The sequence below is a fragment of the Bombus vosnesenskii genome, unplaced genomic scaffold (genome assembly GCF_011952255.1).
Source record: "Bombus vosnesenskii isolate JDL3184/JDL3185 unplaced genomic scaffold, Bvos_JDL3184-5_v1.1 scf7180000013266, whole genome shotgun sequence".
In the NCBI taxonomy this organism is placed as follows: domain Eukaryota; kingdom Metazoa; phylum Arthropoda; class Insecta; order Hymenoptera; family Apidae; genus Bombus; species Bombus vosnesenskii.
The window spans coordinates 5441089-5464353 of record NW_022882926.1 but is presented as its reverse complement, the minus strand read 5'-3'; the positions used below and the strand labels follow the sequence as shown (position 1 = coordinate 5464353).

At 44.9% G+C, this 23265-nt stretch overlaps 1 protein-coding gene across 7 annotated transcripts in view; it reads left to right on the top strand.

Annotated features, from left to right (window-relative positions):
* LOC117230340 (trichohyalin) overlaps nt 1-23265 on the top strand; it is a 60242-nt gene that overhangs the window by 35858 nt on the left and 1119 nt on the right. For 5 of the 7 annotated variants that reach the window (XM_033487677.1, XM_033487679.1, XM_033487681.1 and 2 more), the window contains 14 exons: nt 8728-8895; nt 9984-10151; nt 11865-12128; nt 12455-12844; nt 14338-14640; nt 14938-15090; nt 15193-15381; nt 15538-15677; nt 15750-17994; nt 19448-19705; nt 19832-20019; nt 20088-20145; nt 21620-22589; nt 22708-23261. In XM_033487677.1, the coding sequence (XP_033343568.1) occupies nt 8728-8895; nt 9984-10151; nt 11865-12128; nt 12455-12844; nt 14338-14640; nt 14938-15090; nt 15193-15381; nt 15538-15677; nt 15750-17994; nt 19448-19705; nt 19832-20019; nt 20088-20145; nt 21620-22589; nt 22708-23261 (6048 nt within the window). Of the gene's footprint in view, nt 1-6309; nt 6322-8727; nt 8896-9983; nt 10152-11864; nt 12129-12454; nt 12845-14337; nt 14641-14937; nt 15091-15192; nt 15382-15537; nt 15678-15749; nt 17995-19447; nt 19706-19831; nt 20020-20087; nt 20146-21619; nt 22590-22707; nt 23262-23265 lie in introns of all 7 variants that reach the window. The other 2 variants (XM_033487680.1, XM_033487682.1) reach the window with 1 other exon arrangement.

Here is a 23265-nt window from a genome sequence, read left to right as displayed (position 1 = left end):
ACCACTACTACTACCACTACTACTACTACTACTACTACTACTACTACTACTACTACTACTATTACTACTACTACTGCTACTACTACTGTTACTGCTACTACTACTACTACTGCTACTACTTTGCGTCTCGTTGTGAATCAAAAAATCACCGAGAGAAAACGGAGATCGAGCGTCTGTTTCTCCACTCTCCTCGAATCAAGGATGGAGGTGCGTAACGATCGTGCGAAGAAGTCGACATTAACCAAGAGAAATTTAGATTCGGCTGTGTTATTAAACTCGGAATCGAGACGTCGAAAAAATCGTCATCGATGCTTGCGCGAGTGTTGTGTGAGAGGGAAAGAGAGAAAGGGAACGAGTGAATGGTAGCGAGAAAGAGGAAGTATGATCGGTGAAGCGAAGGCGCATGTAATCATGTGTACGTGTCCGTATCTAGCTGTCCGTAGAGAGGAAAGGAAGGCGAAGAAAAGCGCGCATAGCCAGGAAACTGCGTGACGTGATGATCGTCAGTCGAATCGGTCAGGTCGTAACGTCCCGCGGATCTTTCGATTCCTTTCGTCTTGTCTTCTCGAACGCCGCGTCGTACGCGTGCCACGTGTATATGAGTCCGTGAGAGCTAAGATGACACGCTGACTACAGTCGCTGAGATATGTACATACACCGTTTCGTCGAGCGATACTTACTTTGACAAAGGTTTTATAGAAACCGCACACATTCCCGAGGGAAAGCTCGAGAACGCGTTAAAATCTCGAGCGGGAGCATTCCCCACGTTTGGTCTAAGACACGATACGCTTACTTTTTCTACTTTTATTCGTGGCCATGCTTTCTTTCGACAGGCGGAATGTTTTTTCAACGAATAAAACTTATTTCCCCACGAAGGGAGGAGGACGTTCCTGAGCATCCTCTCACCCAGCGACCATACTTTTCGTCGGTCATTTTTTGTCGAAAATGATACAATGAATAGAAAAAGGAGCATTTTACTTCTCATCGACTCGTATATATCGTACGTGTGCACTCGTGGCACATTAGCGTACCTGTTTTCTTTACCTCCCGAGATCCCTTTCTTATCGAGAACAGCAGAGTTTCTATTTTTTGACTCGATTGTACCTGTTTAAGAAGTCGTAGATTTACGAGAAGAACCGACGGAAAACCCGATACATACCTCGTTCCTCTCGTGTCTCTGCAATCAACATCGATCCTCGATATATCGATCTTCCATCGTTTCTCTCTGCGATCGTTCCCCTTAGACTTGGGATCGTCTTACGCAGTCCTGTTTCCGCGAATCGTACGAAGGAAAAGCGGAACAAGGAAAGTCGAGGAAGCGCGAGACAAGGGGAACTTCGAGATGGGTCTCGGGCAATTCTGTGAGAGAAAGTCAATGAGAAAGTCACAATTCGGTAGCTTCTACGTGTAGAGCCCGAGAGCAACTGTGCGTACCTAATGTCTAGGCCTTAGAGGATGAATATATGTCGTTGAATTCTAGAATATCTATAGACCGTTGACGTTGTACAGTCCCTAATTAATTAGAGAAGTGTCTTCGTAGAAGATACACGTGTTGTTTCGATTACGTTTAGAGTCTCTGTACATTCGTAAGAGGATGTATTTTCTGTGTTACGTTCGTGGTACACCGTACATGTATTAGTTACTCTGAGAGAAAGATTTTACAGGGTTCGTCGGGTGGACGATCCTCGATATGTTAATCGTACAAGGTGAATCGTTAAAAGGCTATTTTTCGGAGAACACATATTTTTAGGTACGCAAATTGAAACGCCTAAAAAATTCTTAAACGTAGTCAGAGTACAAAAGTGCACCTAACTGTTCCTGTAGTACACCGTTAAAGTCGTCAAAAATATATTATACATATACATATATATTTGGAAACAAATTTTCTCCATTTGAAAGAAATGTTTGAAAGTACATGTAACCTCGATTTCCCGATAGCATAGAATCGTAAGATAATAGATACATTCTTCGATCTTTTCGAACTACTAGTCAATTTTGTAAAAGAATCGTCCACCTGAGAATCCAATATTATGGAAATCTTTTTCGCCAAACTAATTGGAGGAACGTACGGTTTCCGCGAACAGATTCCACTAGGAGACACTGAAATATAAAGTAGATTTGTGGCACGTGTAGCCACGTGTGTGCGATGACGACACACATGCGCTTAAGCAGAAGCTGAAAACGTGCGTGTAAAATGCGTGCGTAGACGAGGAAGAGTAACACGAGAAGAAGCTTCCAACGATATATTTTCGTAGCTGAGAGCGTTTTAAGACCGCCCCCCATGACTACTATGATCCCCGAGCTGTTGGTGTAATTTCGCGTTTAGAAGTCACGCGTATAGCCAAATCGTGACTAAGTCACGATAGATCACGCGAAAATCTAAATTAACCAGCAAAAGAAACCAGAGGAGACGTGGATTCTCGAAGCTGATCTCGTTCGTGCACGTCGTCTTCTCTTCCTGATCGATTGCACAGCATTCGCTCGCTCTGAAACACGATTTCTCCAGCGCGTTCGCAAGTTCCGACAATCTTTTATTTTTCTACTCTAATCTAGGTGTAAGTGTATCCCTGTTTGAGGGTTCGCCGCTTATTAAGAAATTAAGAAACTCGTCTGTGCGGATTTAAACGAGAACAGCACTGTTCCCAATGAACGATCCTACGCTCGATTACACAGCAATTAGAGCATCGAATAGGCTGCACCAGGCGTTTTGAACTCCTCAGAATCGCAGTGGTCGGGCTGGCTCTACTACGACCTCAAAATCGGGTTAGCCCCGCAGGGATAATTTCCTTTTCCCCCCTGATGTTTCCTTCCCTCGAAGATGGAACCGTGACAACCGGAAATCGACGTACGTTTGCTCGCAAGGACATCCCCGATCTCCGGACATCCTTCCACCTCAACGACGTTTTCACGATCTCACGTATCCAAGCCGGACGACTCTACGTTCGCAAGGTCCACATCGAGCCTAGAACCAGAGCGTGTTCACGCGTGTTCAGTCTGTGGAACTCTGCTAGCCGAGATAGACATAAAAAGAGAACGATAGAAAAAAAAGTAAATACGAAAACGGATGAAAGCAAATGATTTCGTTTCCACGTTCTATGACATCTTGTCGCTTCTCTTTATATATTCGTACCTGTGCGAAGCAATCCTCTTTGAGACGTTGAGAGCCTCGAGGCTAACGGTGCTACGCAAGGATCGCCAAAAAAACTGCACAGGAGAAAAAACGAACAAATACGTCACAGAAAAAAAGAAAAAGATCGAACAAACCTTAAATAAGTTCGAACGTGTACCGTTCTTTGAACCCTAAGACTATACGCCATTAGTCTTGTTTCTGCCCCTGATTCTTTTCAAGAATCCCTCCCTTTCTCCGTCCCTTTAATTCCTATGTCGTGTTCCAGATAAAAGGACATAAAGCAAAAGGAAAGCCAGTATCCTTGCACCTTCGAGGCAATCTGTAATTCGCAGTCTCCTCCGCGATTTAGACAGAGTAGGTCAAGGGTGCAGGTCAGTGACGATCGAGCGTCGAATTGATGCCGATTACATGGATTATAAAAGAGAATAATAATAATACAACAGAGAGAAAGAAAGAATGATTCTGTTCAATCGTTCTCTGATCAACAACTTCAATCCTGTCCCTGTCCGATTCTATTATGTTTATTCACGAGAGATATCAGCCGTTCTCGTACGACCTCTCTCGTCACGTTTCATGGAAAATTATTTTATCACCGTAGTTCAGAAATCCAACCACGAGAGCTCGACATCAACCATCAAGTCCTTCACGCACTCATCCCACACGAAAACGATCGATTCACTCATGGTAGAATCGTGTTCACCCCATCCCAAAGGATCACCGTTTAACTGTCACCGAAGAATTTGCAGGTTCAGTCTATCTGCACTCCGCAAGCGACATTGGAATCATCTAAACACCTTGGATACCTGCCCTGTTGACGATTGTTGCACTTTTTATCCCCTTGTTTGACAGTAGACCCACCAGTAGAATTATCACCGATTTGTTCGCCTGCCACCGCTGATCCTTGCCATTGACTCGTTTCACTTGTTTTCTCGCAGTCACCACACTGAACAGACATTAAGACCACGGAAAGGATCGGTTGGTAACGATCATCTCGTCATTCTCACGCCTTCATCAATCTTTACTCATCGATTCATCGACTTCTCACCAGTAGACTCGCACATTCGTGTGTCATGTTCATTTCATCTCGATCGCCGATTCGTTTCACTAGTACATTTCGTTCGAATTCAACGGTTCGGTAGTCAACATCCGTATGGGTTCATGGTCAATCAGGGTGAATCATTTCATTGGTAGATCAATCGATTTTGAAAATTGTCACCGGGCAGTTCACTTTATCGTGGGAATCATGTGACAGAGAAGACTCGTCAGACACGATCATCGCATTTCTCATCACACGTTCATCGTCGTTCGCCATTCTCTCGTCGCGTAGAATTCGAATACAGCTATCGTTCGGGCATGATGCATGCGTGGGAGTGTAGGGCAAAGTAGACAACTGCTTGCCACTCTTAGCACTACCGCGTTTAGGTACGTCTCTTGTAATGGTGCAAGCTTTTTTAATGTTGCTTGAACAGAGATCCTTACTCCCAGAATCGACAACTTTATTTCTTATAGGATTCAAAATTTTCAACATTTTCTTACGATCGAGCAATCTTTGGAAGGCAAAGTAAAGCTTGCACTATCGTAATTCATAGTTAAGTAGAAAATTTCACGGCTAGTATCAGCTTAAGCGAGGTAGCAATCATTCAAATTATTCAGGCACTTTAATCTGCGCAGGGATTCCTTGATATCGCTATATTTAAGTGAAAACCAATATTATCTTTCAAGATCACTATATTCTTGTATTATCTATATTATCAATAGAAAATCCTGCGTACCCGGTATTCCAACCTTTATCATCATATACAAACCAATCGAAATTTGTGAGAAGATGAAGTAATAATGAAATGTCAGAAATCATACTGAACGATAACAGAGAACCCCTGTGTAGATCGTAAATCGCTGGAAAAGATTCACCAGCGATTGGACCGTTCGTTTCATCATCGACGATCCAATCTTACGGAATCGAATCTATTTCGAATAAAATCGCGTACGCAGCGTACGGATCGTGTAGATCGTTTGGTCGAATTTGTTCGTGTTTGTTCGTGTCCGATCACCGCTTCAATCTTTCTAGCTCTCGCGTCACGATTCTTTCGCCAACGAATCCTGACAGTTTATTAGAAAGCGCATGCGAATACTCGAAGCGGTCCTTTGTACCTTGATGCATGCTGCATGCACGCAGACAACGTATCGTTACTCTTCGATGCATCTCTCATCATCTAGCCAGTCGTCTCGTTGATCGATTTACGATCAGGTAACCGTACCATCGACCATAGATCACGATCGTCCTAAACGCGAGCCTTCTTGGTTCGCGAGCTTCATAACACGCGGAGATAAGCACGAAGGATCAATTCGGTTTACCTGCGATTAGATACTCGATTTATTTCAATCCTGCTCTTCATCTTTTTGCGAGAGAATTAAAGATTCGATCGCTTTAGAAATTTCACAAGCTGAATTATCCCAAGATTCGATATTAGTTCTACTTCCAGCTAGTCTATGATGAAGAGAAATGGACCGAGTATTTGTCAAGTATCGAGAGGATTTCGAGAATGATCGAGACGATTTTAATAATTAATAATTGCAACTATTTAGCGTAAATTCGCAGATAAACCGAACGTCACTTTTCACCATCCGCATAATCATAAGGGTATAACATTAGCAGATAAGCTAGAACTAAGTTAGCCATAAGTCAGCAATGGATGGTGGTCCTCAATTCCGCTGAACTCGTTCGACTCCTTTTTCCGGCGAAGTAACGATCATCGATAAATCGTGCCGCGATCGTTAATAACGTTGCGGCGTTTAACGATGGACGGCGTATAAATTTCTACGTGCTCGGAATAAGAATGGTCTAGTAAATCAACGGATACCGAAAGCTGATCACGTTCGATCGTGATGAGCGGAAACTTTCTTGTCCGTTGATTAAACGATCAAAAATTGAATGGAACGTACGACAGTGATATTTCAGCAACCCTTCCGATACGATCGAACATAACTGAGAATCTTTTCGCATTTCCCTTAAACCAGATGAACATTGTAATTAAAGGTGAAGAAGAGATTTCTTGGTTTTCTTACGTAACCGATTACGTAGCGAAAGGGTTGAGAACGATGAGTAGAAGAGGAAGGCGGAGTTGGGCGGCCTACGTGGTGAGCGAAGCATTATTAAATGTGGTGCCCCGATATTCTAGCTTTCTGAGGAGGTAAGGATATTCTTCACCCGACAAAGAAGCACTTCCAAGCCACCACCTATCCTTCGTTTCCATCTACGTGATTACCGTATTATGTAACGGAGTGTTTCGATGTTCCGTAGTAACACTTTCTCTCACACACATACACTCTCTCTCTCTCTCTCTCTTTCTCTTTCTCTCTCTCTCTCTTTCTGTTCTCTTACTGTTTGGGGTGGCCAGTAAGTTTCCAGGGAACTCGAAACTTTTATAACCGGCAAAAGTGCTCGTCAAATTTCCGTGAAATTTGAAACCGCGATCATGGATAATAAGTATAACTACGTTTTCAAGCGATCCTCTTACTCTAACTTGGAAATTAGTTTCTTAATTGACATCGAATTCCCCAAGGAAATTTTTCTCTCTCGCTTTACGACTTCTCCTCTTCCTTCGCGGGTCTTGCAACTTTCTTCCATCCGAGCTTTCGTTCGAGAGTAAACTATTGGAACAGAATATTTCTCGTCCCATCGTCGATAATAGAACAGTTATACAAGGTCGAGCCTCTTTCGAAAACTGGCCAGCCACCCCGAGAACTGTCTCTTTCTTTCTCTCTTTCTGTCCCTTTCTCTGGTGTGAGTCGTTGATCTGACTGTTCGCAATGGTTCACGTAACGCGCGCGGAAACGATGCGCGTCGTCGTTCCCTCGTTGACGACGAGACGAGGCAGGAAAAATTTCCCGCGAGTTTCCCGCGTACGTGCGTATGTGTGCAGCCGTAAACGACGATCGTAGAACATAGTGAACGTAGAGAACCTTACGTCTGCCTCTGCGGCTCGTGGCCGTCGTTGAGAAACACCGAGGAACCCGAGACGATGCGTGACGCCGCTTCGCGGATCGAAAGCGATCGCCACGATCGCTCGCCTCTACGTAGACCTGTTGTTTTTCACCATCTTAGCACGATATATAGAACGCTGGAGAGAGGGGGGATCGAGGTTCGATCGCGATCCATCGATAGAATCGCTATCAGTCAACGTACCGATAGATTTCATCGATTCCTCGATCCCTGGTGCTTTATCTTTGGGCTGAGATACGTGCGTACACGTCATCTGGTTAGAGAGATACCCTCTGATCGAAGTAATCCCACATAAAAGTCACGGATATGGCAAACGAATGGATTCGTCCCGTGGGATTAGAATGTAAGATGACCTATAAGTTGATAGATCAGCAGGGACGTGTTCGTGGAAATTATATACGTAGATGCGGAGGACGCATCGATCTTCGATGTCTTTTTCTTGAAATTGCTTATTCTCAGTTTCCTAAGTGTCTTATATACTTCGATCACAGGACCATACTGCCAGAGAGGACCGCGATATCTCCTCCACGCTGCGTACTCTGCTAGTTGATTAGTTAGAAAACATTTAGTTGTGTTGATTCTGCTTGCGATCCCGCGACGGGATCTCGTAACGAAGAGATCTCGCCGAGGGATCCTCACGCGGCCTGCCGACACCAGAGTAGATCAGACGAGCGTAGTAGGTACGTACACGAATAATAAAGAGAGAGACACAATACATAATACGTCCCAGTTCTTCTTCCAACTATTCCAGCCTCGATTATTCCTATGAATTCTATCACGTTCCCCCTAAGACATTCGTTCGAACACGTAATAAGTATATCTCTCGTACACGCAGGATACACTTTGTTTGTAACTTTGTATCGTTGGTTTCGATATCGCTGCATGCTAAGTATGAAGAATTCCTGTCCGAGTACGACGACGTATCGCTGACACGACAAGAATAAGAACCCAACGATTCAGGCTCCGAGTGAATTAAAAACGAGAGACGTCTCGAAGCTTTTTAGTCGCTACACCGGTGAAAACGATGTTCCGAGCTTTGTTTCAGAACCAAGCTATTCGCAGTCTTACGAATGTCTCGAAAGGTTCACTCATTACTCTAATTGTTTGCTCATGAACCAAGAACGAAGCAGCGAACTTCTCATCTCCTCGAACAGATTCTCTAATTTCTATTTGATATTTTATCCGTCTCTCGCACACTGATCGTCTCGAATGAAATTCAAGGCGATATGAACAATTGGATAGAACGAAAACTCGATGGAATCCGTGTGCGCCGATTTTTCGAATAAAACTTCGAGCCAGCCAGACCAACGACCGCCAGTGACGATCTGGCTGGCTCCGTTTGGTCAGAACGATTTGAGCAAGTCGAAAAGTTGGCGGATCGGAACGGAAGGCGAAACGGCTGACCCGTTTCACGGCCGATTTACGTTTCGACCGAGCGATCGAAGGGAAGTTGGCCGCTGATCGTCGTCGTACTCGGCCACGACGGAGAGACGACAGACCAGACGCCTCCGTCGCTCGTTGTTTCGTCGTCGTTTCGAGACGTAACCGGGTCGCACGGACTGATCCTCTCGTGGACGACGACTCTTTTTCGCAGCTGGACGAGCTCCGGACCGAAGTGCAGCGTAGGGATCAGGAACTACTCGCAATGTCCGCCAAGATGAAAACCCTCGAAGAGCAGCATCAGGATTACCAACGGCACATCACCGTGCTCAAAGAGTCGCTCTGCGCCAAGGAAGAGCACTACAACATGCTGCAGGCTGACGTAAGTGCCCATTTTCAACGCCATTTACTCTTTTTAACTCCACGTACACCCTCCTTCATAAATATTAGGACACGTGCAAACTAAAAAAACGCGATAATTATAAGGTTCGTAAGAAAAACGACTCTTATCAAATTTTTCGACTTTATCGTAATAGAACGCATAAATTCTATGGTCTGGACGAACGTATACTAAGACTTATAAAGACGGGTGTGTCTTACTTTACGACAGTCCTAACTTCCTGTTTAGCATCCTCACTTCCAGACTAAAGCGACAAATTCTAACGGATGACGATCTTTGTCTCGCACAAACAAACTATTCCAGTTATATGGAGTTAACGATTCAAACAATCGCGATATCCTGCAGTTACCAGCCAACTTAGCACGACCCAATAAATTCTCTACGAAGATTCCATTCGAGAACGAAGTTTTATCGAACCTTCATAGGCGACTAGCGAACGATCAGTTCTTAGGAAGAGTTTTCCTATCGACAATTTCGCACGATGATCTTGCTCTATGCGATGTAATTTATTGGACAGTTACGAGAAGTTTATCACGTAATGAAAAATAATGCGGCGAGTTTAAACTTTCTACAGCTTCGTAAATCACGAGTTTTAAAGTTAAAGCGCATAAAACCCATATAACTTCTAAACAGGTTCCCCCTTGACTTCTGTAAAATCGTCGCCCGTGGAAGTTGGTACATACGGAATACCTACGAAACACTGGTAAACGCGTTAGAAAACGTGACAATAAACGCAATAGTAAATGGACTAGTAAATGCAGCAGTGACATATATAGGGTGGGATCGTTGAAGGGGTCCCGATGTACGGGGAGGTCGGAACTGGGGAAATCGACGTTACGGGGAGGTCGTTATAGGGGAAAGGAAGGACAGGGCTGCAGGAAACTGGGTCGTGCAAAGCTTCCCTCCTCCTGTTCCCTCTCCAATCGGCCCGCTGGACTATTGGTAGCGTTTTCACGTCGCGTGCAGAACGTTGCCCGTGCAATGCGGATTGAATCGCTCCTGTTCCAAGTGGTTCCCACCCCTGCACACGTTCGTACGATGACCTCGTGTGCGTGGTTACGTGCGTGCAGGTGGAGGAAATGCGGCAGCGGCTCGAGGAGAAGAACCGGATGATCGAGAAAAAGACGCAGGCCGCGATGCAGGCGCAACAGGAACGCAATCGTATGAACACCGAGCTGACTGAGCTCAAGGATCACATGGACATCAAAGACAGGAAGATTAACGTGCTTCAGCGTAAGGTGAGTAACCCTGAAACTATTTCTTTCTCTTCTTTCTTTTTTCATTCTATATATGTCTCCGCCTTGGCGTTGCCTTTGTAAGTTGATAAGGAGAGATCTTTGAGCAACTACAAAGGTTTAACGCGTCGAATTTTTAAGCTTACGAGCTTCGTTCGTTCGTTTCCTTTTTAAGATTAAAAGTCTGTGCAGAACGAGTAGGAATGGTCTCCAAAGCGACGTGAATTATAGTTTCAAAGGGGAGGCGGTCCATTCTGTCCGAACAGAATGGCTAAACACACGGTGATAATGATCGCCCGGTGTAAATTAAAGCTTAATTGATTACACGGATCCGTTTCAATTACGAGTAAAACGCGCGTCGACGCGTATTCATCTTCTCCATTACCGATCCTCGCAATTACTCTCGTTTTGCACAGACTTGTATAATTTATCTCATTCAAGGATATTCGTCGCCCTATTCCACTGAACTCGAAACGATCATAGGGAACATAATTACAGAAACATAATTTTAGAAATGTCGCAGATCGTGTAATTCGTATAATCAAAAATTGATAGATGTTTAACGGTATCAGACGTAATGCAATCGTATCGTTATAAATCGATTTGTTGTCTTGAGAGAAACGCGGATCACTGGCCGATCTCTTCATTCCTCGGCGGGTAATGATTAATTCCACCGGAACTAAAAAGGAGTTTTGGCCTGGTAATTAATCAGCCAGCCAGATGACAAAGAGGAAGCGCGCGCTTAGCGTATAATATTCGTAGGATGCGACCGCGGAGTGCGCATGAGTGTGAATCTTGCTGTCGATTGGAATGAGTGTGAGGCGTGCGCGCGCCCGCGCGACACACTTTTTGTAATAATATTTTCTTTAGTCGTGCTGTGTAAAGGCTGTAGTACGTAAAACCCCGACATCCCCGTTATCTTTAAGTTCGCACAAGCTCCTTTTTCACCCGTTTATTTTTCATTTTGTACCTTGTTCCGTTCGAATAAAGCTACTTACAAGTTACGTTGCATCGCCTTGTTTTATTTCTTTTATCCAACACTTTCATCACCAATCGCACCCCTGTATGTATTTATGTTTTGTTCGTGTCGTTGGTGATCGACGATAGCCAATATGTATAAAGAGAAGAGTTGAAAGAGGTACGTTATTTCTGTTAAAGCTACGATCGATCAGGCTGTCGTTGATTACCAATGTGTCGACTAGAGACAACATCGCTTGACAATTACTTTCCATTTTGTTATTTTTACCATTTTTTTGTCATTTTTTCGTTTCCGCATCGCGGAACGCTTGTTTTCACGATTCCGTTTTTTTTTCTACCGCGATAGAGACCGTTGATTATTTGTTGCTGTGTATCGCGAGTGTCTGATTGAGTAAATGTCTTGTCGGGCCGTGAACAATGGCTGTGAAGATCGATGATACGAGATGGCAGGTAAGTAAGAATTTACGATTATATTAATGGTTTGTGCATGGTAAACTGCGGATCCCTAACACGGTTAAGAGAATACACCACTAATCACGTTGACTGAAATTAATTGCACACGAATTAACATTCTCTCTGATCATCTTCGATCCAATAAAACTGTATGGTTCTTAAAACATCTTGTTCCATCGCAACTTATTTTCTCGCTGTCTAAGACTTTGCGCGATTTCGATCGACCCGTCTGAAAGGAATGAAAGAAAAGTAGAACCTCTAACAGCCAAGTTGTTGTTAATACAGATCGAGAATCTAGAGGATCTGCTGAAGGAAAAGGACAACCAGGTCGACATGGCCAGGGCGCGTTTAACGGCAATGCAGGCGCACCACTGCAGCAGCGAAGGTGCCCTCAGTAGCCTCGAAGAGGCGATAGGAGATAAGGAGAAGCAAATGGCACAATTACGGGAACAGAGGGACCGGGCGGAACAGGAGAAACAGGAAGAAAGGGAATTACACGAGAGGGAAATCGCCGAGTACAAAATGAAAATACACGCTCTCGAGTCCGAAGTAAGTCCTCGTGGTAACACAATACACCTTTTTGTCTCCCAATCGATTCCTCTTCCCTATCAATTTGCCCGGACTAGACTAAATCGTATATTGATTACAAATTTATAAGGAACGTATCCAATTCTAAGTGCGTTCGAAGTACACCTTGTTTAGCATCGTTTCAGTCGATACGATCAATAATGCAGCTCGAGCTTCTGTGAAACTTTAACTTCCCACCATTGCCCCTGCTAACAAAAACAAAAAAACACTTCGTACGCTTTTCTCGCGTTGTTCCTTGGCCAAAGATCGTCCAAGTGTTAGTTTCTGACCGTTTCTGTTCACGGCAGGTTGAGAAATTGGGCGCCCGTTTGGAAAGAGCACAAGCAGAAAAAGACCGACTGGAAGCGAAGCTGGAAAGTTCACAGTCGGAGCTCGGCAAGAGCAAAGCCGAACTGGACAAGGCTGCGTCCGAGGTTGGTCGTAGCGGAGCCGACTGGGAGGCTGCCAAACAGAGACTGACCAGGCTCGAACTGGAAAACGAAAGACTCAGGCACGATCTCGAAAGGTCTCAGAGCACTTACGGCAGAAGCACGCTGAATTCCTCTCAGGAAATGGACAGGATCTCCGAAAGAGCCGAGAAGACAGCCGCGGAACTCAGGAGAGCTCAGGCTGAGCTCAGGGTCACGCAGGCTGACAACGAAAGAGCTAGGGCTGAAGCTGCTGCTCTGCAAGAAAAGGTAAAATATCGCTTCTACTCCACTTAAACGGTTTTACAGCTACCAAAATACTTTTACAATCTCGCCAGAGCGTCTCAGATATATTAGCCAATGCTGACCATCTCTGTTTCCACACATTCGAGACGTTCTTGTCCCCAATAGTTGACAGTTATAAAATGATATATAGAATAATATATTCTATTCTCTATTTATAAATGAACTCTTTTAAACATTTTATTCGCTTGATTTTGAAACCAATAATCGTTTCGCTCTTTTGTTGTCTCATCCTAGAATTCATTTCTTGAACAGAATTGACTTTCTTGTCAACAGTTCGAAAATTGATTGAAATGTAAATTTCTGCAGATCAGCGAACCGCTGAGTCTCCGGCGATTGGGGAAACGTATCGTGACTCAATAGCATGACTCAACGTCTCGGTCACCGGTCACGAATGCTTTAACAAACCTTCTAACCACATGATCGATTCGAAGCGAAACGAATCCGCAAATCTCGCGCAGAAATCACTTCCACCGCTGACGGTACTTTTCGTTGAATCAAGTAATCGATGAACTAGTCGAGTCGATAAAAAGATCGCGCGTCAAGGGACCTGCCTTGCGACCAATTAACCACCGAAGTATCCCCGGCTACGATTCCCATCCCCATAATCTGTAGCTGGTCGTTTTGCCTCTATTAATGAACGATCGAGTCTACTTGGCAGCCCTGTTCCGCTTCCAAGAAGCAAGAACAATCGCCTTTAATCGCGATCGATTCACGAGGCCACCACAGTCTGGTCCCGATCCGTACACGCTGTGGTAGTCGAATCTAATTTCCAATCACGCCTTCGTTCTTCCCAGGCATCGCCGGTGTTCCCGATGTTCGTCGATGGCGCGAAACGAACCGGTAATGAAACTACCGGCTAAGTGGCCGGAAAATTGCACGCAACTTCACACTCGAGTGCAATCGAAGACACCTGACTAGAATTTCCGTAGGGGTTGCTCGTTACCCCTCGTTTCGATCCATTTCGAATGATTGACTCTTCCAGAAAAGATTTCTCTTTAGAGCTTTTCTTTAGGTCGTCGAGCTTTTTCCCTCGGACTGATTACTCGAGTCGATGTATTTATTTAATCCCTGTATAATAATAAATCATCGCTTCACGTGGAAACATTAATAAGCACGAATGATACGAACGTAGGTTACAGCAAGCAGAGGAGAAATTGATTTTAATTAACGCAACGTGATGAACAGGCAACGCGTTAAATCTATATTAATAACGACGTGCATGTATTTTCTCCGACGACGCAACTATTACAAGATGGGAAATTCTAGAGATTAATTTCGTAGACGTAAACCTCGAAGCAAGTAGAATTATGAGATTCTTGAGCTGGCGATCGCTTGAATATCCGATGAGTTTATCCGGTGAAAATTCAACACAAACGATTAAACGTGTCTTAAATACTTCGACGAACCGAATGGAATGAAATGTAAAAAGTGTTAAAACTTTTTTATGGTTTTTAAAGGTGGAAAAGAGTCAAGGTGAGGTGTACAGACTGAAGGCCAGATTGGAAAATGCTCAGGGTGAACAAGAGAGTCTTCGAGATGAATACGATCGAGCACAGGCTTCGGTGGCTCGTCTGCACTCGGAACGGGACAAGGCAATCGCGGAACTTGAGAAAACACAAGAGGAACTGGAACGGACACAGGCTACTCTGGGCAAGGCACAACTTCAACAGGATAAATTGCAAAATCTACTGGACAAAACGCAAAGTGAAGTGGACAAGCTTCAAGAGAAATTGGATAAAACGCAAACGGAAATTCGCAGGGTAAGTGAAAGAGAATTTACCTACAGTTTTCACGTGTAAATTTACCTCTGTTACGCGAAACAACTTTTCTGGAAATTACTAAGTTAATATTTAAAAAGTTGAATATTTTATGTAAATCACATAGAAGCTAAACTAGGCAACTTTATCGAAATTGAGAGGGTAAACCACTTTGAAATATTAAAAAAGGAAAATCAATTGGAGTTAATTAATTTGGCTCCTGAGTAGCTCGTAAAACGTAAACACAGACTTAAGATAGAGACTAGAAAAGTTACGGTGGAACGATTCGATTCCATATAGATGCAAATGGAAAAGGAAAAGCAGAACTACGATTTCGAAAACTTGCAAAGTCAACTGGACAAAGCACTCGGCCAATCGACAAGGATGCAGAAAGAACGGGAAACGATTCAATTGGAAGTTGACCGGTTGCAGGATAAGTACGAGAAAGCTCAGGTAAGAGAAGGTGATAACAGAAACATGGTCACGGATCATATTTGACTAAAGTATCCACTACGAAGACAGGTAACATTAGTAAAAGTATCCTTTTACATCCAGATGATAATGCAACGACTACAGAAGGAGAGGGACAACTTTCAGGAAGAAACAGAGAAACTGCACGAGAGGATAGAGTTCCTACAGAATCAAATAGCGAAAATGCAACGGGACAAGGAGAACGTACTATCGGAACTCGAATTAGTTAAAGAGAGATGGGAGAAGGCTCACAATTCTCACCAGAAGTTAACCGTAAGTAGCCTGATTTTTCTTGTAGGTCATCAAGGACAGTTAATGTCGGGAGAGAAAGAGAGAGAGAGAGAGAGCAACGAAATTGCTTAAAATTGTATTTAATTACAAAGTTGTATCTCGTTATAAAATTGTATAAAATTGGTCATTGTAACGTAGCTTGAACGAGACGACGCTATGACTGAAATCGAAATCCTGAAGGAGAAACTGGAGAAAGCGCAATACTCGATGAACAAGGCTCACGAGGAACGGGAGAACGCGAACAAGGAGTTCGAGAAGATGCTGGAGAAGTACGACAGGTGAGCGATCGTGATTTTTCGTTCGATAAGAGTGACGATCGATCACGAAAAATCTTGTTATGATTTCGACAGAGCCCAGAGCGAGGTGTATCGGCTGCAAAATCGCATCGAAGTGATGGAAGCTGACAAAGACAGGCTAGAGCTCGAGGCGGAAAAGCAACAGATGTTGGCATCGAAGAGTCGCGACGAGGCAAGGAAAGCCCAAGAGGAATTGGCCCGCGTGCAAGAGATGTACGATCGAGCGGCTCTCCAATTAGGTCGCACGAAAGAACACGAAGAGAAATCGAAGGAAGATCTAGATAGGTTAGCGGTGGATCTGGAAATGGTACGGGAACGTTACGAGAAATCGCAGATCGAGCTACGCAGGTTACAGAACGAAAGAGAGAAACTTGTAGCTGACAACGAGAGGATCAGTTTCGAATTGGAGCGCGCTCACTCCCAGTTGACCAAGGCTCAGGCGGCGACAGATAAGACGCAGGAGGAGTTAGCACGAATGCAGCTGGAGATAGAAAAGATGTACGAGAAGCACGACAGGCAGCAAGCCGAAGTGAGGAAGGCGCAAGCGGAGACGGAGCGGCTGCGAGTGGAGGCTGAGAGCGCGCGCGAAGAGTGCGAGAGGTACGCGACCAGGTTCGGCAAGTATCAAGAAAGCCAAGAACGGCAGAAGGAGGAACACGAGTGGGCGAAGCTGGAGGTGGAGCGGCTCCGCGATCGGCTGGAGAAGGCGTTGGCGGAACTTGAACGCGCGAGGAAGGCCGAGCAGGACGCCTCGAGGCTGCGCGCCGATCTGGAACGTGCGGAAGGGGTGCGAGGTAAATACCAGTACGAGCAAGAGAAGTGGCAAAGCGAGGGTAGTAGGCTACAACAGGAGGTGGACAAGCTGCGCGAACGCCTGGAAGGCCGTGAGTCGGAGCTGAAGAGGACGCAGTCGGGCAACGCCGAGCTCGAGGCGAAGCTGCACGAGACGCAGCTTCAGCTCGAGCGGGCGCGCGAGGAGACCAACAAGGCGACTGCGGCGCAGGAGCGGAATCGCGGCGAGATCGAACGCGCTAGAATCGAAACCGAGAAGATACGCGATCGTCACGACAAGGTGAAGGCGAGAGCGGACGCCCTGGAGGCGGACAACGAGAAGCTCCGCGTCGAGATTGTACGGCTCGAGAGACTGATGCAAACCGAGGGTAAGACCAGATCGGAGAGCGCGAGCATCGAGGTCGAACGGCTGCGCGCCAGCCTCGACAAGGCGATCGTCGCGCGCGATCAGGTGGAGCTCGAAGCGGGCAGACTGGCCAAGGAACTCGAGAAGACGCACATGCAGACGGCCAAGTATCAGGAGGCCGCAGAGGCGAACAAGAAGGAGCTCGAACGGCTAGCCGCGGAGATGCAGCTGCTCAGGGACGAACGGGAGGCACTCAGGCAGGAACTGAGACGGGTGCAACAGCAGCAGCAACAACAACAGCAGCAACAACAAATCGCTGGCAGCGAGGAGATAGCTCATTTACAGCACGAGCTGCAGCTCGCTCAACGGGAACGCGACAAGATGGCCGCGATCCTCGAGAATCGAGAGAAACACTCGGAGAAGATCGAGAAGGTGAAGGAAAAGCTCGAGGCGGAGGCGAAACAGCTGCAAGTGGAACGCGATCAATTGGTGATACAGCTAGAGAAATCGCAGGAGATGCTGGTCAACTTCCAGCAGGAACTGAACACGAACGAAGCGGAGCTCGAGCGTCAACGCGAGGAGGTTCGCCGGTTGCAGCAGATGCAACAACAGAGGGTACACGCGCAGACGCCGGATAGAGCCGCGAAGGAGGCCCTCGAGGCGCAGATGCGAGAGGTTCATCGGCTGAGCCAGCAGGTGCAAAACCTGACTCAGGCCCAGACGAAGGAACGACAGAGGGCCGATCAGGCCGAGAAACGCGTGCAAGAACTTCAGAAGCAGATCGTCTCGAGGGATACGAGCGCGGCTGCCGGTGGCGTGAACGAGGCACAGCTCGAACAATGGAGGAAGCTATGCGAGACGGAGAAACAACGGGCGGACGCGGCCGAGAGGCAGGCTGCTGAGCTACAAAAACGTATCCAGAACACCGAGAGGCAGCTACACGCTCAACAACAGCAGATCCAGCAGATGCAGGTGACGATGCAGCAGCAACAACAACAGCTACAGCAGCAGCAACAGCATCCGCAACAAAACGGCCAGGAGGTCGCCAGGTTGAAAAAGGAGCTCGAGCGCGCGCAAGAGAACGTTAAGCAGGCAGGCGTCGAGCGCGAGCGGTTCCAGGAACAGCTCGAAAAGCTGTGCCAGGAACTGCACAAATATCAGGTTAGCAGCAGCACGACCTGCACTCGCTCGCGCGCTAACCTACACTACTACAGCCTACATCCGCACCATATAATGCCTGCACTATGTCTCTGCCTATGTATACCGTTGGCTGATCGTTGTCGACCGGCTGCCGACACGTCATCGCGCCTCCTCGTCTCTCTATGTCTTCTCATTTCAACCGCAGCCTCTGCCTTCGTCGTCGACGAAGCAGAAACTCGCCCACAGCTCATATACACGCCGCAAATAACAAACAAAAAAAAAGTCAAATCATATATCAAATATTATGCATATGTAACAGAACGATAACGATCGAACGATATCGTGTATATATATATATACATATAAATAAGATATATATATACGTATACAAACGAAATCGGAAAAAAACCAAACCACGATGCACCCGCACAATCTTTCTCATCTTATGTTGCGTACATGTATATCTCGGGGCGTCCGTCACACTTCACAGCGAAGCGCAACATCGCCTTCATCATTATCATTCTCCTCGAATTTTTTTAACCTACCTCTATGAACCCCTCGTTTCTCCACGAAATCGTTTCCCCCAAAACCATTTGCGATTACTCTCAAGCACAGCCATACGCGCCCATTGCTCTTTCTTTTCCGTTATGCCGATTTTTATCGTTATGTTTGTTATTGTTATCACCAGCATCAGCGACGAGACGATCGAAGCGATACGAAAAAAAGGAATTGTTCCTTCTTTCTAAATGATCAGAAACTTGCAGTTAATATCACAACGATCCTCTCATTCGCCGATTCATTTGGCTGGTTACTGTTACTGCTGTAATTTTGTTGCGCGTTCGACATCGCAACGATGAGCAACCTTATTACGAGTATCACTTTTTCGTTTCCTTAATTTTTGTTTCGTTTTGGGAGCATGCCACTGTATTCGAGATGCCAGAGATAGAAAATGGTTACTTCGTTTTTGTAAGATGCGACGAATGACCACGAGAATCAAGCCTTGTGTCTGCGATTCACGATTGTTTTGTACAGGCTGGAGAATGAATCACGAGCAATGCACACAGAATGCGTTCCGCACGTTTTGTACGTACGTTCACCTCGAGACATTTTTTATCTCGACGCATATGTTTTTTATAAGTATTCTGTACATATTATACTTCGCTATGAACGTCACTAGATATACGAGGAATTGCGAATTTCTTCTCATCTGCGCGTCTGACTTGTTTTTTAATTGCGTTTTCATGCATCACTCATTTACGAAAGCCGTGACCATGATGACCGTATTCGAAATTAAATCAATTTACACCAACCAAAGATACCAAAAGAAAAACGCCTCTGAAAAGTATAGAAAAAAATCAGAGTGCACGTTTAGACGTAATGGTCGCGGCTATGAGCGAAACGGCTTTCATTTGCCTAGCTGTAGCGTCTCGTAAACGGGGAAGAACGAAAGTTTACAACGTTTGTTTCGACGCAGGTGGACTTGCACGAGGCGAACAAGAAACTCCAAGCTGGCGCCGCGAAGGCTGGTATCGATACTACTCAAGAGAGAAGACAATTGGAGGAGCAGAGACGCCAAGTGGAAGAACAGAGAAAGCAGATGGAAGAACGAGCGAAGTCCGTAGATCAGAAAGCTAGAACGATAGAGGAGAAGGAGAGGACGCTCCAAGGTCTCGACCAGGACCTAAAGAAACGGAAAGCGAAGATGGATCAGTTGGAGCAGCAGTTACAAAGAGTAACTTGATAGATCAGTTGTTTATTGAAATTACATCCGGCCTTGTTCTCGCGCGATAAATAGTTCCAAAAAAGAAGATCGATATCGCTTGCTAATTTTTTCAAGTTCACTTTCTTCTTTGTATAGAGCGGTGGGTCGCCGGACAAGAGGTTGGCGGAAATGCAGAAGGCTCTCGAAAATTCCGAGAAGGAGCTGGAAAAGGCGAAAGAAGAGTCGACCAGAAGCTCGGCCGAGACGGAAAGGTTACTGCACCTGATGCAGATGACTCAGGAAGAGCAGAATGCCAAGGAGAGACAAATCAGAGAACTTCAAGAGTCAGTATCAGGCATAAAAATTCAAATGCTCGTACAGTATGTCACTAACGATACAATTTTGTTCGCAGTGCACTCAAAGCCGCACAAGCCAAGTTGAAACAAGCCGCAACTGCACAGCAACAAGAGGTCAGTAAGCAAATTTATCTTACTCCATTTCTTATATTAAAAAAAAAATCGTATATTTTAACTATAGAACGATATTAATCTTACTTAATTAGTTTTGAATTATTAGAAATTACTTTTAACCGCGCAAAGAATGATCTCTATAGATTTTCTACTAACGCAGTTTCTTTGCGCTGTTCCAATCGCATTTAAAAATTAATATCGATGGGATTGTGACTAATCAGTTGTCCTTTTTAAATTTTCACGCTGACCCTGGACACGGCACGTACACGTTACGATCTGTGTGTTTGCTTGCTTGATCGTCCTGGTTGTTTTTTCTCTGTATTTGATCGTCCATTATTGTTTACATATTGTGGCCCGTGTCCATACATTTCGATCTGTTTTCGTGCGAAACGAACTTGCGTTTCCGAATGACGAATTGAAAAAAAAAACAAAAAAAAAATCTCTCGAAACCGAACACGGAAATCACGGGACAAAATAAAACTGACAAAAATATATAAAAAATACAGGCGGGTCCCACCGGATTCCTAAAAAGCTTGTTCTAAGGTCGATTTTCGTTGGGGACGCCTTCTCCGTTCTTTTTAGTACAATTTGCATATTAAGCGAACTTTACAAGTACACGAACTTATTATACGAAACTAATCGAACGAAAGGAGATCGTACTGATTCGCCATTGACAAACACACTTGTCAAGATATATAATTATTTTACGTAACGCTGCGACCATTGTTAACATATTTAATAATTGATAGCGGGAAGATATTGACGATAATAACAATAAATATAGATATATATATATAAATATAAATATTAATGTAAAGGTGATGAGAGAGCGAGCGATTAATGTTAATTAATTATTAACGATGCGATCGTGTATGTACATATATATGTAACATGAATATATGTATATACATATCACGCTGGAGAATGGACAAACGCATGTACTGTACATGTGTATATACACGTACACGACAGAGATATACGTATGTAGATATATAAATATAAATATATACATAAAAAGAAAGCATGTGAATGGTGTAAGGCCGAGGCAGAGAACGGCGAGCAGAGAAATTAAAAGAAACAGAGGAGAGATCTTTCAGAGGCTGACCTTCCACATCGTCATGCCATGAGAGACGATGGCTTCGACGAAAGCGACGAGATAGAAAAAAAGGAAAGAAATAAGAAAAAACCGAGAGAGGAGAAAAAGAACGAGAGAGATCACTAGAGAGAACGAGAGAGAGAGAGAGGAAGTCAAATGGCACGTTCGCAGCCATTCGGAGACGCACCCTTACGTCGTGCAGTACGAAACATTTCGATAAACACGGGTCAAAAATCACCGTGTTTTTACCCAACTCCCCTACGACCGTTCACCTACCCTTTTCGTTCAATTTTTCTTTACGTTCACACCCGTTGCCTTCGCACACGCACCACAACGCCTGTCGCAACGTCCACGCGCACCGATGCACGCACACAACAGCCAGAAACCTCTGGAACCGCTCTCCAAAACGCCAGGGAACGCGAGGAATCTAAGAAAATGGAGCTGGAAACGAAAGACCGGCGAATATCGGAACTAGAACTGAAGGCATCCTCCCTGGAGAAATTGCTAAAGGAGCAATTTGCTTGTTCGAAGAAGATGAAGGACGCTAAGAACTTTAGTTTGGAGGATAACGAGAGCTGGAAGAAGGAGTTGGAACTGAAGAACCAAAAAATTGCCGAACTGAAGGATCAACTGGCAGTCTGTAAAAGCGTGAAGAACAGTGACAACGAATGCACCCAAAACTTGAAATTGACGGATGAACTAACGGAAGAGAAGGAGACCTGGAGGAAGGAGATGGAGGTGAAGAACGAACGCATATCGCAGCTGGAAGACGAAATAAAAACCCTCAAGTGTTCGAGGGTGGAATCAAAAAAATGCAAAGACAACGAACCTAAAGTACAAGATAACGACGAGACCTGGAAATTAGAAATTGATACGAAGAACCGACGAATCGTTGAGTTGGAGCAAGAAATGGAGTCCCTGGAGAATTTCCTCAGGGAACACGCAGACACCGAAAGCGTACGAGATCTAGAGGTTGTAATCGAGAGGAAATCGAGAAGAATAGAGGAACTGGAGGACACTGTGGCTGAGTTCGAGGACTTTCTGAAGCAGAATCCCGATGTAAAAGAGCTGCATGATCTTCGTTGTCAAGTGACCGCTGGGAATAGACGAATTCAGGAATTGGAGAGGTGGATTCAAAAGAACGGCGAGAATAGAGAATCTAGAATCAATCAGGAAAGAGTTATCGAATTGGAAGAGATGGTCACGCAGTTAGAAGAGTACGTGAGGAAGCACAACGTGGATGTGTTGAAAAGAAAGTTACAAGATCGTGAGTGCAGAATCGATCAGTTGCAAAGTCGAGTTGGGTATTTGGAAAAGGAACTGTTGAAAGTCGAAGAAAACCATCGAGGTAAGATTGTTTCAAAATCCTAATATTAATCCTGATCCTTCGTTCTTTGTCTTTTCTGAACGTCCTCAATCCTGGTTTAATAATCACAGTCAATTATTAACCGAGTTCCAATTCGCAGGAAAAGAAACACAAAAGGACCATGAAGAGGAAGGGGCGACTATGAAACCAGACGATCCTCCTTGCGCTCAAGCGATCCAATGCGCAGAGGTGCTTGAAACGGAACAAAAGATGAGGAAGATGGAGCTTGCCATATTTGAGAAGAATAACAAGGTTCAGGAATGCGAACAGCAGATCGTCGAAAATAAGGAAGAAATAACGAAACTCGAAAAACAGGTAGCTACTCTGAAAAAAGAACTAAGTGAATACGACGATATCGGGGTTCTAAAGGAAGAAATCAGAGTGAGGGATGAGAGGATTCAACAATTGGAGGATGAAGTAGACTCTCTCGAAAGAGCCTTCAGCGAAAGGATCGATTTGGAGCAAATTGAGGAACTGGTAAATGTGATCAAGGAGAAGGAAGACAAGGAACGACAATTTTCGAAAGAATTGACGGAGAAAAGGAACAGGATCGAGGAGCTCAGCGAAGCTCTTCGCGAAAGCGTTGTCATTACAAGCGACAGCGAAAGAAAATTACAAAACGAGGAGAAAATGAAGAAGGAAGCTCTTCAAAGGGTAA